Source organism: Molossus molossus, unplaced genomic scaffold (assembly GCF_014108415.1).
Source record: "Molossus molossus isolate mMolMol1 unplaced genomic scaffold, mMolMol1.p scaffold_m16_p_6, whole genome shotgun sequence".
NCBI lineage: Eukaryota > Metazoa > Chordata > Mammalia > Chiroptera > Molossidae > Molossus > Molossus molossus.
The window spans coordinates 3,207,726-3,226,797 of NW_023425399.1; the positions used below are offsets into that span (position 1 = coordinate 3,207,726).

A 19,072-nucleotide genomic window follows, 5' to 3' on the forward strand; every position below is an offset into this window, starting at 1 on the left:
GAGGGGAGGGGCAATAAAACCTAGTACGCTCAGAGCACAGGTGCAAATAAATTCAGACACTATAGCAGAAATACACATCTATTCTTGGGGTGGCGTGGGATGGTCAGGAAGATGCTTGGCTCTGGAAGTTGAACAGGATCTCACAGTACCTGGCTGAGGTTGAGGCCTATTCAGAACGACAGACAACACGCCTCACCCCACACCACCAGGAAAGCCAGCATGAAGTGACCAGTAACAGCATCCACTGCTGGGAGAGAGGCCAGAGTGTGGAGAGAGCCCCTCTCTTTTGGGCAAAGTACAAAGGACGACTTAAAGCTGAGTGTGCAGCAGACAGTGAGGAAAGACCTGGAGCAAACCAGCTCCCAACCTGAACACTAACCCAAGAGCACTTTGAAGCTAGTGGTGCACTAGGGGCAACCATAGCAACAACAAAACCTAACCCCAGCTGCACTCCTTAGTAGGTTGACTCAACTCCTCACACTAAAGGCCTAGAAGAAATAAAGGTGGGCCCCATTTCCAGATGTAAAAAACTACTTACCTCAGTCTCTTTTGTCCTATACAAGATGTCTGGCTTTTATTAAAAAATTGTGAGGCATTCAAAGACGTAGAGGGAAAAGCAACATACTGTCAAGAGACAAAAGAGTCAACAGAATCAGACTCAGATATGACACAGATGTTGGAATTACCAGACAAGAATGTAAAATAACTACGATTAATATGCTAAAGACACTAGTGGAAATGAAGACACCATGAACGATCATATGGGTAATTTCAACAGAGGAGTAGAAACTATAAGAAAAGATCAAATAAAAATGCTGGAAATAAAAACCACAGTAACAAAGATAGAGAGTGATTCTGAAAGACTCATTAGTAAACTTAACACAGCTAATTACAAACTGGAGGGCAGGTCAATAGAAATTATTCAAACTGAAACCCAAAGAGGAAAATGAGTTTGAGTTTTTAAAAATGAGTTAAAAAAAATAGCAGTCTATTAGACTATTTGTTATTGTCCCAAGAGTTGTGGGATGATAACAAACAATCTAACAGAAGTGTAACTGGAATTCCAAAAGGAGAAGAGTGAATGAGGCAGAAAAATATTTTTTTAATAAGATCTAATTGATATTTATAGAAAACTCCACCCAAATACAGAAGCAACATTCACCAAGACAAATCATCTACTGGGCCCTGAAACCAATGTTAATACTTTAAAATAAATAATTAAAATAATTGAAATGAAACTAAAAGCATTTTCCAAAACTAATGACAGATATCAAACCACAGATCCAAAAAGTTCAGAGAACACCAAACAGGATCAATTGAACAAAAACACAAACATATCCAAACTTCTGTAAACTAAAGACAAGGAGAGAATCAAAGGTAGGCGGAGGGGGAAAATGCATTACATACAGAGGAACAAAGATAACAGTTACATCAGACTTCTTAAGAGACGCTAGGCAGGCCAAAAGGCAACAGAAATGACATCTTAGAGTGCTAAAAGGGGAAAAAAAACGATCAATCCAAATTTATTCCCAGCCTGTTGGTCATGTACAGCCTGCTGCCTATTTTTGTAAACAAAATTGTATTGAATTTATAAAACCCATTTATGAAGTGTCCATGGCTGCTTTCGCACTAGAAGGGCAGATTCAAGAAGCAAAAAATAACCATTTGTAAAACCTAAAATATTTTCCCCCCATCCCTGGCTTTGTTGTCCATGTCCATTGGTTATGTGTACATGCATATAAGTTCCGTGGTTTCTTTCTTCCCTCCCTCCCACCTCCTCTTCTGAGGGTTGTCAGTCTATACCTTACTTCCACATCTCTGGGACTACCCCGTTCTTCAGACTTATGTTCATTATTTTCCACAAATAAGTGAGATCATGTGATATTTGTCTTTCTCTGCTTGGCTTGTTTCGCTTAGGATAATACTCTCCAGGTCCCTCCATCAAAGGATAAGAGATCTTTCTTTCTTACAGCTGCATAGTACTCCATTGTGTACATGTACCACTGCTTTTTTATCCATTTGTCTACTGATGGACACTTGGGCTGTTTCCAGATCTTAGCTATTGTACATAGTGCTGCTTTGAACATGGGGGTGCATATATTCTTTCTGATTGGTGTTTCAGGCTTCTTAGGGTATATTCCTAGAAGTGGGATCACTGGGCCAAATGGCAGTTCCATTTTTAATTTTTTGAGAAAACACCATATTGTTTTCCACAGTGGCTGCACCAGTCTGCATGCCCACCAGCCGTGTACTAGAGTCCCCTTTTCTCCACACCCTGGCCAGCACTTGCTGTTTGATGATTTGTTGATGGCGGCCATTCTGACAGGTGAAAACCTAAAATATTTTCTATCTGACTCTTCTCAAAGAGAGTTTGCCAATTATTGCTCTAAAGACAAACGACTTTCAAGGAAGCCGTGCCAAGCTATTGCGTGCTCACAGCACGTACGCAAAAATGAACACACAGCAATGGCGCAGAGCCGTGGTGGGAGGAGCCACTAGCACGCGGTAAGTTTTGAGACTATGCGTAGAGCGATGTCGTTTTATTCGAAGTTAGAGTTTTAAGTTAAAGATTCCTACTGTAAATCTTAGGGCGCCCACTAAAATTTTTAAAGCGATATAAGTAGTGAGTCAATAGTGAAGATAAAATAGAATCGTGAACAAAAGGATGGAAATAATTAAGGGCTGAAATGGAGGACAGAAAAATAATAGAAAAGATCAATGGAACCCAAAGGTGCTTCTTCGAGGGGGGGGGAAGCTGATGAACCTCTAATAATAAAAATAACAGAAATGATCAATATCAGGAATGAAAGACTGGACATCACATTTCAAAGCTTAAAATATAATGAGGGGATATTACAATCAACTCTACGCCCCCGAACTTGACAACGGAGATGAAATAGAGAAACTCCTTGGTCGACACCACCGGAAAGCTGACCAGAAACACACGAGAAGAGACCTGAATGATCTTTAATCTATTAATGATGCTAAATGTGCAGTTAAAACCTTCCTGAAGAGAAAACGCCAGGCCCAGGTGGCTTCCAAGGTGAATTCTACCAAATATTTAGCAAAGAAGTAATACCAATTTTAGACACATTCCCCGGAACAGCAAAGAGGAAGGAACACTTCCAACCCGTTCGACGAGGCCAGCATCACCCCGACACCAAAATGAGACAAAGACGTGACAACCGAAGAACCCTGGCTCTGGGGGCGCTGGAGTCAGACACCTTCAGAGACTCAAAGGACCAGAACAGACTTGAATGGCCGTGATGCTCGGAGAAAAGTCCAAACCCTCGCTCCAGTCCCGCCGCGGGCTCCTCGCCACCCCTCCCCACCTGAGTCTGCCGAGCGAATGAATGATCAACGCCGAGTCCCTGCCGCCCGCCGGTCCTCCTGGGTCCGCTTCCCTGCGCCTCACAGCTGTCGGCACCAGGAACGTATTTTACGTTGGAATCAGGCAAGAGAGGGAGGACACCTGCACCCCCGGAGACTGGAGGTTGACAGGGTGTCAGTGTCTGGAGACTGCAAACACACTTTGCACTTCTCACGTCTTCCGATGCACTTGCGATGGTTTATAATGAAGTCTGAGTCCAGAGGGAGACAGGGGCTGCCGAGGTCACATGGGTGGTCAGTGGTTTGTCTGGGCTGGAGCCAGGACTCCTGACCCCTCACATCCTGCCCCTCCGGTCAGTGTGGGCCGTGGGCCGTGGTCCAACAAGCGTGCGTCTGAGCCCCGGCATCGCCGGCCACGGCGCCTGCCGTCCTCGCCGCAGTGGCACTGTGCACTTTGTCCTCTCTGGCCCCCATGGCGCTTCTGTAGGGTGCAGAGCCGAACCTCACAGCAGAACGTGTGGACACAGCAGGAATGTGTGGATTTAGGTGGGCTGCAGGAAACAGGCCACCCCGCACCACTGTGGGGACCAGCTTCCAAGGAAGGCCTGCTGGTCCCCAGGGTCTGCAGGGGCCAGTCATGACACGCACACCCACGACCAGGCCCGAGGTCAGGGCCACGTCGCCCCAGAAACCCTTCCTGTTCCTCAGGAAGAGCGGGTCACTCACCCCACCTGTACCACCTGAGGCTCCTCTTCGTCCGCTGGCTGGTGGTCCTCCACCAGGGTCTCGCCCAGATGCCAGGCCTTTGGTGGCCCATCGGGCTGGAGTTCCTTCGAATCGATGGCGGAGCCTGATGCCATGCTTCTTCATTTCCTGGAGCTTTGGGGAAACTGGCCCCTGATTCATTTTCTCTCCAGTCCCGTGGCTGGTAAGGTGAGCAGCTGCACTGGAAGGCCCGCTCCCCAGGACACAGCTGTGCACCCCGCGACGACCTGGAGCCCCTCCTCTGCACGGGTTTCAGGACCGGCACCCGCCAGCCACAGAGCACGGGCGTGGCTCGGCCGCATCGAACCAAGCGCTTGCAGTAGCTCGTGAACCCTTTCTCTTCGGCAGTCTGCCGCAGCAGCCCTCCGATCCCGCTCACCTGGGCCTGGATGGAGTGGGACATTCTGCAGTGCAGTCTGTAAATTCCGTTTTTAAGCCAGCATGAGCCAAGTATAACAGCGAGCTGCCCAGACCTGCTTAAAGAGGACAAACCCCAGCTAAGCGCATGAATAACACCCCGTCGCTTTTATCTCATAGTACTCGGCTGGGGCACCAAATGAACGAAAGAGCCCATCACAGGTTCTCATTGTTATCTCCTTAAGTCCGTTAAATATGCAGGAGAGAAAAAGCCTTCCCATCTTGGGTCTGGTTTAAACTATCAGGGAACAGCCCTTGCCGGTTTTGCTCAGCGGTTAGAGCATCGGCCTGCGGTCCTGAGAGACCCGGGTTCGGTTCCCGCTAAGGGCATGTACCGCGGTTGCAGTTTGTCCCCGGCCCTGGTCGGTTGTGCGGGTGGCAGCCACTCGATGTGTCCCTTCACATCGATGTTTCTCTCTCTCTCTGTTCCTCTCTCTCCCTCCCACTCTACCTGAACAAAAAATGGAAAAATGTCCCCGGGTGAGGATAAAAAAAAATAATAATAAAAATAAACTATCAGGGAACAGATTAGAGTTCATCAATGCCCTGAACTCCAAAACCCCAGCCGGAAGGCTCTCAACAGAAGCCACAGGTCACAGGTGGGATCTGGAAATCCAAGCGGACACTGCCGCGCCCCCAATGCGGGAACACCGGTCGCCTAACCTGTAACTCCCGAATCTGGATCAGAAGATAAATCTCCACCCGGGACAGAAAGCCGGTGGACTCCAAGCAAAATTGCAAAGGTCGCTGGCGGGCGCTCCGGAAATCGCCCGGGTCCCAGGCCACAAGGCGAGGCTGCGAAGTTGCTCCTCGCAAGTCCCAAGGAGCTCATCAATTATTCATGCGACTGGATAAACAGGGATTTTATCTGGTAGCGTGAATCAAGAGATAAAACCTCCATTTCAAGAGGGAGGGTGGAGACTAAACCCTGAATGTTCATTGTAAACTGAAAAAAAAAGAAAAGAAAAGAAGATGAGGAAGAAGAAGTAGGAAAGAAACATAAGTGAGGTCTCTGCTCAGGTTGTGCCCTGAGCTCACCTGCCCCTCAGACTGTGCACCAAGCTCCCCTATGGATGAAATGAACCAGCCACACATGGACACATGGTAGGAGAAGGTGGGACTGGACCACGCCATGGGTCCAGGCACAGAGACCCGAGGGGAGGGCAGGAGGCAGGAATTCCGACACCAGTGCCGCCCAACCACTGCTTGGCCGTGTTCCCCCTTGCTGAGCCTCACATTCTCCACATTCAGGAAGGGGAGTCAAAGGTTCCCTTTCATTTTGCTCATCTCTTTGGACCTCAGGTAGAAAGTTGCAGTATTGCCGAGGTCATGTGTGCCAACCACCTCAGTGCATGACCCGCCTTTGTCGTATTTTACCCTTCGTCCCCTCCCCTAAATCCCTGGGCCCACGTGCCCCCTTCCCTCCTAAAGGCATCCACTCACGGGTCTGATGGGCATGCTACACACATCGGAAAACATTCGGTCTGCGTGTGCCGGCCCCAAGGGAACACAGCCCCATGAGTGAAGGAGGTTGCAACCCCCTGCAGAGCTGCGCTCGGCACGGGTCCTGGGCACATAGGAGCCAAGGCCCATGTCGGGGCTCACCAGGAATGGGAATGGCTGCTGCCTTACCAGGGACACCCCCACCCCAGATCCTTGTATCACCTCCCAAGGTCTTCCCCCAAACCCTCTGAGAATTCTCTTTCTAGATGAGCAAAAAGGCTGAGAGGTGGCCCGAAGTTACACACCTCATGAGTGACAGAACCCAGATGACCCCTGCGGCCGGACACCCAAAGCCTTGTCCCCTGGGCCGGGCAGCCCCTGCACCCCTGGCATCGACAGAAGCCCTCTCCCACACTGCACTTGCTTACTTTTCAAGTAAAACGGACAGAGCCAACAGTGTTGCTGCAGTCCACCTGCCCCGGCCTGGCCAGAACACTCCCAGCCCCATTGATTCAGGACAGAGGCCACTGTCTAGGTGTCGGACAGACGGAGCTATGGGTGCCCAGACGCGGCTGCTCATCCAGTCACCCCACAACCCACCACAAGCAGCCCTGACATCAGTTAGAGAGGCGGGGCTGGGGTCCCAGAGATTTCAAAAGAAAACCTCCCAGACAAGCGAGCCTGGTGACGTAATAATAGGTGTTTGTCCGTCACTCAGCCACGAGTCGACGCCCCTGCCCATGTTGGGCTCTGTGGCTATTCACATGGGAACACATGGCCCCACTTTTGTGGGGTGTCCTTGCGTACAGGAACAGTGATGTATTTCCACAGCTTGGGACTCGTAATCCAAGGGTGAGTTAATACATTAATGAATTCTTACTAATAAATTAATAAATGTGAGGATAAATCCAACAAACCATTCAGCTTAGACACCACCCAGAATGACAATCGTGACAACTGAAATGTTAGTCATTCCACCTATCCATCCATCCATCCATCCATTCATCCATCCACCCCTCTATCCTCCATCCATCCATCCATCCATCCATCTATCCATCCATCTGTCCATACATACATACATACATACATCTATATATCCACTTATTCATTCATCCATCCATGCATGCACCTATTCATCCATCCCCCCACCCATTCATCCATCCATCCCTCTATCCCCCATCTATCCATCCATACATCCATCCATACATACATAAATACATACATCTATTCATCCATCCATCTACCCATCCATCCATCCATCCATCCATCCCTCTCCATCCACCCATCTAACCATCCACTCACTCATTCATCTGTCCATCCATCCCTCTATCCACCTATCCATCCCTCTATCCACCTATCCATCCCTCTATCCACCTATCCATTCATCCATCCATCCATCCCTCTCCATCCACCCATCTACCCATCCAACCATCCACCCACTCATTCATCTGTCCATCCATTCCTCTATCCACCTATCCATCCCTCTATCCACCTATCCATCCCTCTATCCATCCATCCATCCATCCATCCATCCACCCACCCACCCACCCACCCACCTATCCATCCTCCTACCATTCATCCACCTACCCACCCAGGTGAGCCCTGGGTGCGGCCCCCAGTCCCGCCCCGGCAAGTGGCTGAGTGGTAGCGGTAGGATCCCTCATCCATCCTTCCACCCAAAGCACATTCATGGAACACCTATATGCCAGTGATGGGTTAAGCCCTCGAATGACCTGCCCCCTCCACACACACACAACATCCTGATGGAGCAAGAAGACTGAGAAGGTGTGAGGATTGTGGGGGGCAGTTTCAGGGCAGCCTAGGGCATTTCACAACCTGCCTCCCCCAGGGGCAGGTGCAGAAGAAGCCACCCGGGACCCAGGCCATTTAGAGTCAGGCACAGGAGCCAGACTTTCGAGCCTCGGACCGGTTCTCACCCGGGCTCCATCTCACACCAGCTGTGTGTCTCAGGGCCTGAGAAGGCTGCTCCTGCACCCAACGCGGGCACTGTCTTCTCAACCCTACGCGTAGCCAGGCATCCCCCCATTTTACAGAGAAGGAAACAGACTGGAGTAGTTGCAGGGCCAGGACTAGGGTGAGGCAAGTGGCGCACCAAGAGCTCTAAACGGAAGGGGTGCTCGGGGTCGGGCACGCGCCCTGCACCCGTGAGTGAGCCCTGGCGGCAGCCCGTCCCGCCCCGGCGAGTGGCTGAGTGGTGGCGGTAGGATCCAAGGTCGAGGCTGCCGAGGGGGTCGGTGCTCGGCCCGCGTGGCCGCGTTCATTCAGTCGCGGCGTCTGTTTGCCGGTGCGTGCGCTCTGGTGGTCTGTCTGCTCGCTCCTTCCTTTGTTCGCCACTATGTGTGAGCCGGGCACACAGGGCCCGTGCGAGGCTGGCGCCGTGGCTGTTACCGCGGGCACACCTGGGCGCCAGTTACTCCTGGAAGGCAGGAAGTTTCCCTGCCTCAGTTTCCCCGTCTCGGGGACGGGAGAGAGGGTCTGGTCGACTCCACCCGGCCAGCCTGACGCTTCGCAGGTGGGACTAGTCACGGGGTGAGGGGGGGTGGGGGGGTCCATCCCGCTCCGGCCCGTCCATCTTTCACCCGGAGCAGCCCACCCTCCCACCCGCGAAGCCAGCTGGCTGTTTATTTGGTTATTGGATAACCAGGCCTGGGCACCGTTTCTTTGATCAGACAGCCCTGATAACTAGCAGAGGAAGCAGACCGTTTTATAGCAATATTCCGTGGCCGATCTTATCTTCCCTGGTGCTCCTACCAGGGACAGGAATGAGGAGGTGGAAGTGGGGAGGGGAGGGGAGGGGAGAAAGAGGCTCTACTCTGCAAGGATTTCCTATACTGCCCCCCCACTGTGGGGGAGTGTGGGGTGCGAGGTAAACACAGAGGTGGAGGCTGGCCTCCCCTCCCCATCACCCACATCTGGCCCCCGCCACCTCCCCCCGCAGGCAGTGCTCGGCCCAGAAAAGCCCACCCGGTGTGCCCCTCCCCTGCAGCTCTGACCACCTGGGGCGCCCGCTCTGGGGGTCAGGATTCCGTGATGCCCATGGACCTGAGTCACGGATGGCAGACCGGGCTCCAGAAAGGACTGGCTTCTCCTCCAAACCACCTCACGATCACCACCGTTTCCAACGTTCTCGGGTGACCGTTCTGAATGTAAGAAAGGGGTCAGGAGCTGCAGAGCTGGTTTTGGTTTGATTTTTTGTTTGTTTGTTTGTTAAAAATAAATGTACATTGCCCTGCCTGGTGTGGCTCAGCAGTTAGTGTTGGCCCTTGCACCGCAGGGTCTAGGGTTCAATTCCAGTCACGGGCACGTACCTGGGTTGCAGGCTCCATCCCTGGCCCCAGTGGGGGACATGCAGGAGGCCACCAATCGATGTGTCTTTCTCACATCAATGTTTCTCTCTCTCTTTCTGTCTCTCTCCCTCCTTTCTTCTCTCTCTAAAAATCAATGAAAAAAAAATATCCTCAGGTGAAGATGAGCAAAACAAATAAATAAAAATAAGTTCTGTGTGAAACCAATAAGCACATTTGAGCTCAGGTCCCTTCTTCCTTATGACAAGATGAGAGGCTTGTTCAAGCTTCGTTCCTTCCCTGTGCTTTGTCATGGTCTCCGGAGTGGGCGGCGTTGCCTCGGAACACCTGCTGCTTACCTGCCCGCACGTGGGTTCCCTCCGCTGCAGGAGGAAGGGCTGCACCGGGGGCCTCCAACGCCTCAGCCAGCTCTGCCCACTCTCCCCAGGGTCACCTCCATGAGGGTGGCGGTGGGCGGGTGGCCCCTTCCGTGACTCTGCCTCATGCTTAGCCACGAAAAGGATGGCTCTGCTTCTCCGTCATCCCCACGCCTCTTCCAGGAGAGGCTGTTACTACAGAACTGCCTTTTTCCGCAACAGCTTCAGATTCAGCACCGAGTGGCAGCACGGTGAGATGGGGCCCCCCCAAGGAGACGCAGAGCATCTTGGTCCCACGCGGGGCCTGGGGAGCTGTGCCACCTTCCAGCTGTGTCACATGGGGCCAGCAAGTCCTACTTCTCAGGCTGCTCGGTTGTAAAGGAGCGGGTCCGACCTCTGGCCCCACCAGGGTCTCACAGTTCCCAGCAACTTCTCTGGTTTCTAAGTGGGTACAACAGGCCGTGATACTTTGTAGCGACGCTCCCACTCCCCAGCAGGACTGAGTTCTGAAAGGACCGAACTGTGGCGCACCTCAGATGTCCCTGTGGCCTCCCCGCACCCGGTAACACGCAGACCCGCAGCCGGCGGCCTGGGACCCCACGCGCCGCATTCAGGGGCCGAGAGCGCCTCAGCTGCGCACAGACCAGCGCGCAGTCGTTGGAACCGTCCCGAACTGTAAAATGTGCGAATTTAAACACACGATTGCCACGGACAATCACAATTATGCGATTCTAACTATTTACCTTGTGCCCCGGCCGGCTTGGCACATCAGGTAGAGCATCGGACCAAAGAGCTGAGGGTTTGATTCTGGTCAGGGGCACGAAGGGGTCATGTGGGAGGCAACCAACCGGTGTGTCTCTCTCCCATCGATGTTTCTCTCCCTCCCTCCCTCTCTCTCTCTGAAAATCAATGGGAAAACATCCTCAGGTGAGGACTAAGAGAATAAATAAAATAAGTATTTACCCCGTGCCACGCTCCCCCACCGGGAAAGCCACCGCTGTCCTGAGAAGCGAGTAGGGCACATTCTCCACTTTCTCTCCGGCAGGGGAGCTGGTCCGGTTCCGTGTCCACCTCCGGCCTCGTGCTGTCCCCAGCAGTCCACAGACCAGGGAAAGTCACCTTCAGGAAGGGACTGATCTTTCCTCTCACATCCATCTGGGGAAGGTCACTTGGTGGCCCTGGGTTGGAGTTTCTGGGGTCCCTGGGAGCCTCAGCCAAGCTTCTCATAAGGAATCAAAAGGTGGGGTGCTGTCTCCCGACCCCCAGAGGCAAGCAGCCCCTACACATGGGCAGATGGATCTATAAACCCTTCAGAGACAGGCTGACAGCTTGGATGTGTGCCCTGGGCACAGACCTGTCCCCAACCTCCAAGCCCTCAGCAAGGGGACAATCTCCATCTCTCTCTCTTCTCTTCTTCCCTCTCTTACTTCCTCTTTTCTGTTCTCTCTCCTCTTTCTGTCTGTCTTCCTTACTTTCCGTGTCTCTCCGCTTTTTTACTTTCTCTTTCCTTTTTTCTCTTTCTATCCACCTCTCTCTCTCTCTCTGCCCCCCCCCCTCCGTTAATGGCAACACAATGAAACCAGACACCAGGATCTACCATCCCCAGCCCCCACCCTCACCCCCCACAGCTCCCCTTCAGTCAGCTAGATGGTCCCTGCAGGTAGAAACAATTCAGTTAATTTTTTTCCCAATCCAAATGATTCTTCCTCATCTTCATTCGTAAATTCAGTAGCTCTGGAGGTCCTTCTTCAAACCTTTCTCCAAGCTTGCCTACCCAGGGCCTGGGGTGGGGGCTGGAGGTGACTGGTTTGGGGCATCCTGTCTGACCTCCCCCTCCACGCAGCCGCCTCTGAGCTATCACCCTAAACTGACTCACTCAGATGGGAACTGGGGAGGGAGTGGCCGGAGGAGGAGTTGGGGCGCGGGAGGGGGGGTACCCGCCCTGGTCAGCTCTATACTCTGCCTGGATGCTCTTTGGAGCCCAGAGGAGCTAATTACAGAGCGGCTGCTGGCTGGGCTGCTGGGCGCCCCAGGTTGGCCAGTTTTACTGAGTCGGTCGCCAGGCTCCAAGTGGACGGGACTTTTCCAAGAGTATCTGAGTAGAAACTTCTGGGGTCTGGAGACCCAGGGGGACCCAGAAGAGCTTCCGCCCCACCGACCCCGCCCTTGTCCTTCCAGGACCAGCCTGGCTAGGGGTGCGCTTTGGCGACAGAAGCGCACCGCTCGCTCCGGCGTGACCAGGGCGAGAACTGAGGGAGGCCTCCCGGCTCACTGCGAAGACGCTGGGGGAGGCGAGGGGCAGGGGACCCGCGGGGTCGCCTGGGGCGCCAGAGGGCTGGGCACGCCGCGGGTGCGCGCAACGCCGGGGGCGTCCCCACCTCTTCTGGCGGTTGGACCTATGAGTGCGCAGCTCCTCTTACAACTCTCGACAGCCGGGAGGGTGAGCGCCTGAGCGCCAGGGGCGCAGGGCCCTTTCAACTTCTTCGCAGGACCCCAGCCGGCGCCAGCGTCGCTGCCGCCCGGGAGCCCCGCGCCCACGCCTCCCTTCGCACTTGGCGGCGCCGACGGGATGCCCGCAGCCATGCTCCCCTACGCTTGCGTCCTGGTGCTTTTGGGAGGTAGGTGTCACCTTCGCCCTACCGGCTTGCTGCCCGAGGTCGGAAGCCAGGAAGCTTGCCGGCTGACCTCCCAGAGGGTCCTTGGGGACTGCTGCGCTGTCTGTGCACCGGGGTCAGCGACGCTGCGGGGTCAGCGACGCTGCGGGGTCAGCGACGCTGCGGGGTCAGCGACGCTGCGGGGTCAGCGACGCTGCGGGGTCAGCGAGGCTGCGGGGTCAGCGACGCTGCGGGGTCAGCGACGCTGCGGGGTCAGCGACGCTGCGTCAGGGCGCCCTTCCCCAGCCTCACTTGGCCGGCACCTGTCACACCTCCGGGCTCTTTCTGTGCCCTGCGCGGGGCAGCTGCGTCATTGCGCCAAGTGCACACCCTTACGCCTTGCTCGCCCCTTGGGGCTTGACCGCCAGGCCCTGGGTGTAGCCCCTGGGGCGGGGCTCCCGAGGGGCTGGGACCCCCAAGATGATCAGGAGGATCTCAGGCCCACTGAAACTCCCATGGCAAGGTGCAAACACACACCAGGTGTTCATACCAGAGCTGCAGGTCCGGTCTTGCCCACAGAATCCTGGGCCTGTGGGCGCTCAGGGCTTGTGTGCTGAAGCAGAGCTGGGGGAGAAGTTAGGGGAGTGCAGTGAGCTGGGCCGAGGCTGGTCCCACAAGCCTGAAGGGACAAGGGGGAGAGGGGCTGGCCAAAGGACCCCAAAACCCCCTGGTAGTGGAGACAGTGCCTTCTCCAGGACCAACTGCTCTCCTGGCTGCTCTTTAGGGGACGGGAAATGGACAGACTCTACAAATGCCAAAGACCATGCTGTGCCCCCGTTGCCCAAGATGACAGTAACAGCCAGCATGGAAGTGTGCCTAGCCCCAGGCTCACCCCAAACACCCTCACATTGGGAAGGGTTACGAATTCTGGCCCTGGAGTCAGAACACCTGGCCCAGAAACCCAGACCAGCTCTGCCAACCAGTGCGGCCTTGGTCAGGCGTGTACCCCAGCTCCTAGTCCGTGTCCTCTGCCGTGTGGGCTCGCCACCCCTCGCCTCTGCCTGGGCTTACAGGAGTGCAGGGAGGCATGGGCATACCGCCTGGCACCGAGGAAGCGTTCAGCCGATGCGGCCAGGTGCCACGGGGCTGTCAGGTCCGCAGGGAGATGCCCAGGTCCCGCCGGGTGCTGTCTACTCCATTCTGGTCAAATGGCAAAGTCGGGTCTGCCTTCAGGAGCCCCCCAATCAGTCCTCTTGCCCCAGTTCCTAAGCATGGTATTTGGAGGGGATGAAAGGGGTCTGAAGGAAGGTCAAGGGGGGTGGGTTGGCAGTTCGATGGGGCACAGATGCACCCAAAGGGTGCCTTTGTCACAGGGCCGGCAGTGCGGGTCACTTGGCCGCCCACCGCAGAGCGTCCCGCGCCGCCAAGCTGGGCCAGCGCAGCCCTGGCCGCTGGCTCGGGAAGGCACGGAGACTCGGAGCAGAGGGGGTGGGGGGCTGGGCAAAGAGGTGAACGAGGGGAGGGAGGAACTGTTATCTGTAAGCTCTCCCCCACCCCCTGTGTGTTCCCTCCCACGGGAATGGGACAGCCAGAGCGGCGGACAGACCACCCCTGAAACCTGCCGCCTCGGTCACGGCGCGGAGCTGCTGTCCTTGGCAGGCCCCGAACTTCTCGTCATGCCAACCAGATCCCCAGACGTTCAGCGTCGCGGCTTGTTCTCAGGGACTCCTGCTACCTCGCTCCTTGGCGGCTTCCGCCAGGGCAAGTCGGACAGATTCCCCAGGAGAGAAGCCAGGAGCGCCCGAGGGGCCCGGGCCAGCGGCGGAGGGGACCCGCTGTCCTGCCTTCAGACACAGGCGCTAGGAGGGGCGCCGACCCCGCCGAGCTGCCTTGGCAGTTGCCTGCCCTGAGCTGGGCACCTTTGCCCACTGAACACTTTTCTACAAAAGTCCTTTCACCACGGGCTGCATCACTAGGCAAGCAGGCCCTTCTGCTCTAGTGAAAAGAAACAGAACCCGGTTAATCCTCAGATGCTTACGTAACGTAGGTACCTGGCCGAGGCCTGCCGGAGCTTCCTGTCTCCAGGTTCCAGAGACTGGAGGAGGCCCCACCGGCCCCACCAGTGAGTTCACGCTGAGTACACACACACCAAGGGTTCTCGGCTTCGGCACTGTTGACTTTTGTGGTGCAGGTGGTTCTCTGCCGTGGGCTGTTCCGCGCATCGCACGACGCTTAGCAGCATCCCTGGTCTCCACCTGCTTCGTGCCAAGTCGACGCCTCCGAGCCGTGACAACCATAAAGGTCTCTAGACACAGCCAGATGTCCCCTGGAGGGAGAACCACGGGTGTGGCTGCATCAAACGCAACTGGTAGCTTTTCCGAAGAATCTGTCAAAATCACCGGGTTGGATGGATTTTGTTATTCTTGCTCTGAGCCATCAGGAAATCAGAGGTCCAGGGGGGCCCCAAGAAAAACAACGGGGCCAGCTCGTTTCCAACTTGGACGTCGATTTTTCCCGTTTGTTCTTGCTCCTCCTTGTCTCTGAGAACGTCCTCTGGCTGGGTGTCTGGAGCCACGCCGTGGGTAAGTGTGGTTAGATGCCGTGGCAGCAACCCTTCCTCAGAACCCCGAGATGCCAGCTGCGGCCGGTGCCAGCGCCCTGGCCCCCCACTTTGGTGCACTCCACAGCAATTTCTGGCTTTTAAAAATTTCCTTACTCGACAATTTATGCCTGAGGGGGAAGACGAGAAACCACGGCTCCGTTTCTTTCCGTCTAATTTCAGTTTTGCTTTCATCTCTAACCATGTATTTCGCCATGGCAAGCTATCGTGTAGAGACAGATGCGCCAGGCGGAATCACAGGCTGGCCCGCAATAAATCAGCTGTCAGCGTGGGGCTCCGCCTGACTCCGAGAACAGAACCTGGGAAGCAAATGAACTTGAGTACACGCGTCCGAAAGTCACAAGCGCGCGGAGATCGGGAATTGCATTAATTACTGAAAACACAGGACGTTCTCGGCAGAAACTTTCTCCGGCTGCCTTGTGCGGCGGGTCCGGGCGGGCGGGTTTCGCTTATCGGGCTGGCCGAGGCTGGAACCTCCAAATTCAGAATCACCAGCTCCAGGCAAACAGAGCAGCTTCCTTGATTTCAAAACCATCTGGACGGGGAGCCGGTTAGAAGTGACTCATGAAGAAATCTGTGATGGACCGGGCGTCGACTCCGCTCACGAAAGCTTTAGGCCAGCGTGGGCCCCGGTACAACCTCCCAGAGAGCACGTCACCACGAGGGCCAGTCTGGGAAGGAGAGGGACAGCCTAGCGCGAAGGAGAGGGGCCCCGCCGGGGAGCGGATTTCAGGGGAACCGAGCCTTCGGGGGGCCTCTGGGAAGCAGCTGTGTTCCCAAGTCCGCACGGGGTGGTCGTGAGTGTTGGCGGGAGCTGGTGGGTCCTTCCTTAGACCAGAATGGTCTTCAGGTGCCTCTGGGCAAAGCCAGCTTCCTGTTCCCCTTGAGTATTCAGAGTTTCCAAAGGACCCTCATACTGTCTGGGACCCAGGAAGTGAGGTACACAGCAGGAGGGGAAGGAAGTGTGTCCCTGAGAAGGTCAGACCTCCCAGCCGTCCAGGGGGCGCTGAGACAGCCGGGGAGGCAGGACCGCCACTGTGCGCCCAGAGGTGGGCTGGGCGTGGCTGAACCTAACGCGCTGTGTGTGCCGGAGGGCGCGTGGCAGGAATTGGGCAGACCGGGTCCCACTCGGGCTTTGTCACCTTCCCGTTCTGCTGTCGGTCACCTGGAAAGGCCTGTTGTCCCCATTAGTGAGTTGGGAATGGTGACATCTCCGGCCTCAAGGGGTGCTGAGGGTTCAATGAAACGCCATGTGGTCAGACTGGACACCAAGAACCTCATGGCCCCTGCGCTGTCACCTGCTCTGGACTCTGCAGACCGGAGGAGGCAGCCCGCTCTCGGATGCCGCCAGAGCAGGTCGCGTGGGGCAGGTCGCTGATGTGCGTCTCCTTCCCTCGGGTGTTCTGTGTGTCCCCGAGAGCATCGTGACTACTGTCATGATACCGAGGGCAGCGACAATAGTCGTTGGCCCCGAGTGAGCCAGGCCACCCTCCCCGGCCAGCACCTTCCTCACCAGAGAGATGGGGTGAGGGTGGCACCCATGGCGGGGGCCGGGCAGGCTGGCAGAGGTGCCCCGGAACGAGAGTGGGGTGGTGCTGAGCGTGTCACTCACTGGTGTAAGGAACAAGTGAGTCCCCCACCCCCTCCCCGGGGCCTCAGGGAAGTCTGAGTCTAACTGGACAATTAAAGCTTAAACGAGCAGTTCATTACCAGTGATTGCTCTGGGCTGGGCGGTAAGGAAGGTCTCCCTGGAAGGTGCTAGGTACCCCGAGACCTGAACATAGGGGAAGAGCGGAGGAGGCACCCGGGGAGGGGGGCTTGCACGTGCCAAGGGCCGATGTGTTCCTGGCCAGTGGGGCTGGCGAGAGGGGGGCGAGGGGTGGACGAGGTCAGAGGTTGGCAGGGCTCCGTCTCGGAGGGCCATGGGGTCACAGCAAGGAGTTGGACTTCCTGTCGAGGGCAGTGGAGGCTCCGCAGGGCAGGAATGGGATGCCTTTAGAAGTAATGAACTCCCCATCACCGGAGGTATCCAAGAACGAACTGGATGCTATGGTGGGTAGCACTGGCTACAGTCGCCTGGATTTGCTTCCAGCCCTGCAAGTGTTCGATTCTTAGGAGCCCCACAACCTCCTAGTGACAAGACACATGCTTTCAACGGTCATTCTCGTCCCCCAGAGTGTGCCCCCCAAACACAGCGCCTGGTAACAATGCTGTGATGGTGACAGGCTGTGCTCAGTGGCATCCCCAGTGTCCCACAGGCTCCGCACGGCACCTGCTCGGCAGGTGGCCAGGTGCTGCTAGGAGCCCCACCTTCCAGCGTCCCTGGGATGGGGAGAGGGCGGACCCCGGCCCCTCCCCAGCCACCTCCCTAGAGGTGGCCCCTCGTCCTCGTCACTTCTAATCGAGGGTGTCAACCACTTTCAGGGGCCATTTTGGAGATTTAAGATGCTGCTGTCATGATGTAGAACGTAAGAAAGTCCATCCTGTGGAGTCGCTCGGGACCTGTGGGGCTCAGGCCCAGCCGGACCCTCCGTCCAGCTCAGCCATGTTCCCCCGCCCTCTCCCTTTCAGCTCTTCCTACCCTCCAGCCCTCCCGGTGCCTGTGTCCCCATTCAACCCGCGTCCCCACAGACTCTTCAGAGACGGTGACCCCCGCCACCACCGCCATGATACGGTCACACGAAGAGTGTCAGCCTGTCCAAGCCTCCCCCCTTTCCACCACAGCCTCCACACAGGCTGTTCCTTCTGCTTAGAACACTGTTCCCTGCCCCTAAGCTCCCCTTCACCTGCAAATACGGGCGTAAATTCGTAACAGAGGAATTGCTGTGGCAAAAGTTGTGTTCAAGTCTTTTGTAGCCTTCCTTCCCCATGGGGTGCACAGCCAACACCCCACGGGGGCCCATGAGAGCCCCGCTCCCCTGTCTCCTTGCCACCCCTCATCAGTACAATTGGCGATGCTCGGTTATTTATTTATTTTTGCATTTATCTTCATACAGAGCAGGAGGGAGAGAGGGAGGGACAGAGAGAGAGAAACATCAATGTGAGAGAGACACATCGAGTGGCTGCCACCCACACGACCCCAACCGGGGCCGGGGACAAACTGCAACCGAGGTACATGCCCTTAGCGGGAACCGAACCCGGGTCTCTCTGGTATGCAGGCTGACGCTCCAACCGCTGAGCCAAACCAGCCGGGGCGATGGTCGGTTATTTAGACTTGCCTTCCTTTCATTATGAGCAAAGAGGAACATCTGTCTGTACTTTTCGAGGCCCCTTGTTTTGGTTTTCCCATTGGCCATACCCTTTGCCCACTCGTATAGCGGATGTTTTAAAGGATGTCTTCTTGTTGATTCCTCACTGCTCTTTATATAGAGAACGGCAGCTGTCTCCCGTCTGCGGTGCCGCTCGGGTTCCTAGCCTGCTGTTTGTTCTCTCTTGCTTCCCGAGAGGCTCTCCTGTCCCCGTCTCTTCCACACTCACTCCAGTGGACTGCGCCGTGGCGACCAGCTAAGTGTGCGTTTTCCCCCAGAGGGTTAGGTGGCCGCTAGTCTCACGGTGCAACCGCCTGTGGGGTGTGAGACAGAGACGGACTTTCCTCGGAGACAGACCCAGCCCAAGCCCTGTGCGCAGCACACTCTGCATATGACATTGGATTTCTGGACCCCCTGTGTGACGGGCACTGAGATCTGCGGACACCGAGCTTCTCGTCCCAACTGCCCCGTCCGGTGTAAGTTCGGCTCCGAGTGCGGGCAAGGGCCTGTCGGCCCGTCTGCCGGAAAGAACCAGGGCTCAGGGCAGAGTCTGGGCAGCAGGAGGCATGTGGCCGACCGCGTATGCAACGTGACTTCAGCGGGAGATCACAGCGCGGAGACCACAGGCATGCCAACACGGACAGCCTTAGACCCCAATTACATGTGAACCCGGGAGGAGCTGCGGAGGGAGGCTCTTAATTGTCCAGCTGCAGAGACAGCTGCGTGGGCTGGGCTCTGGGATTTCACCTCCCACCTTCTCATTCCAGCTGCCCCGCTGACTTCCTAGTTACTTAGTCCCCTGTGCCTCAGTTTCCTCCTTTGCGGAATAACGTCCACCCCGGGGGCTGCCGTGAGCAGCGGGCGAGACTGTCCTGTAAAAGGCTTAGCACAGTGCCAGGCACAGAGCGGGTGCTTGGTCGATGTCCCTCACAGCATCATCAAGGTGGTGGGACCCTGCCCTGTGTGTTCTGAT

At 55.9% G+C, this 19,072-nt stretch overlaps 2 protein-coding genes across 2 annotated transcripts in view; one reads left to right on the plus strand and one right to left on the minus strand.

Moving 5' to 3' along the window:
- VAPB (VAMP associated protein B and C) overlaps positions 1-19,072 on the minus strand; it is a 177,147-nt gene that overhangs the window by 31,549 nt on the left and 126,526 nt on the right. The gene's annotated exons all lie outside the window — the stretch shown is intronic.
- APCDD1L (APC down-regulated 1 like) overlaps positions 9,007-19,072 on the plus strand; it is a 46,715-nt gene continuing 36,649 nt past the window's right edge. Inside the window, exons 1-3 of the mRNA XM_036244120.1 lie at positions 9,007-9,107; positions 9,821-9,888; positions 12,127-12,255. Coding sequence (XP_036100013.1) covers positions 9,007-9,107; positions 9,821-9,888; positions 12,127-12,255 — 298 coding nt within the window. The remainder of the gene's footprint in view (positions 9,108-9,820; positions 9,889-12,126; positions 12,256-19,072) is intronic.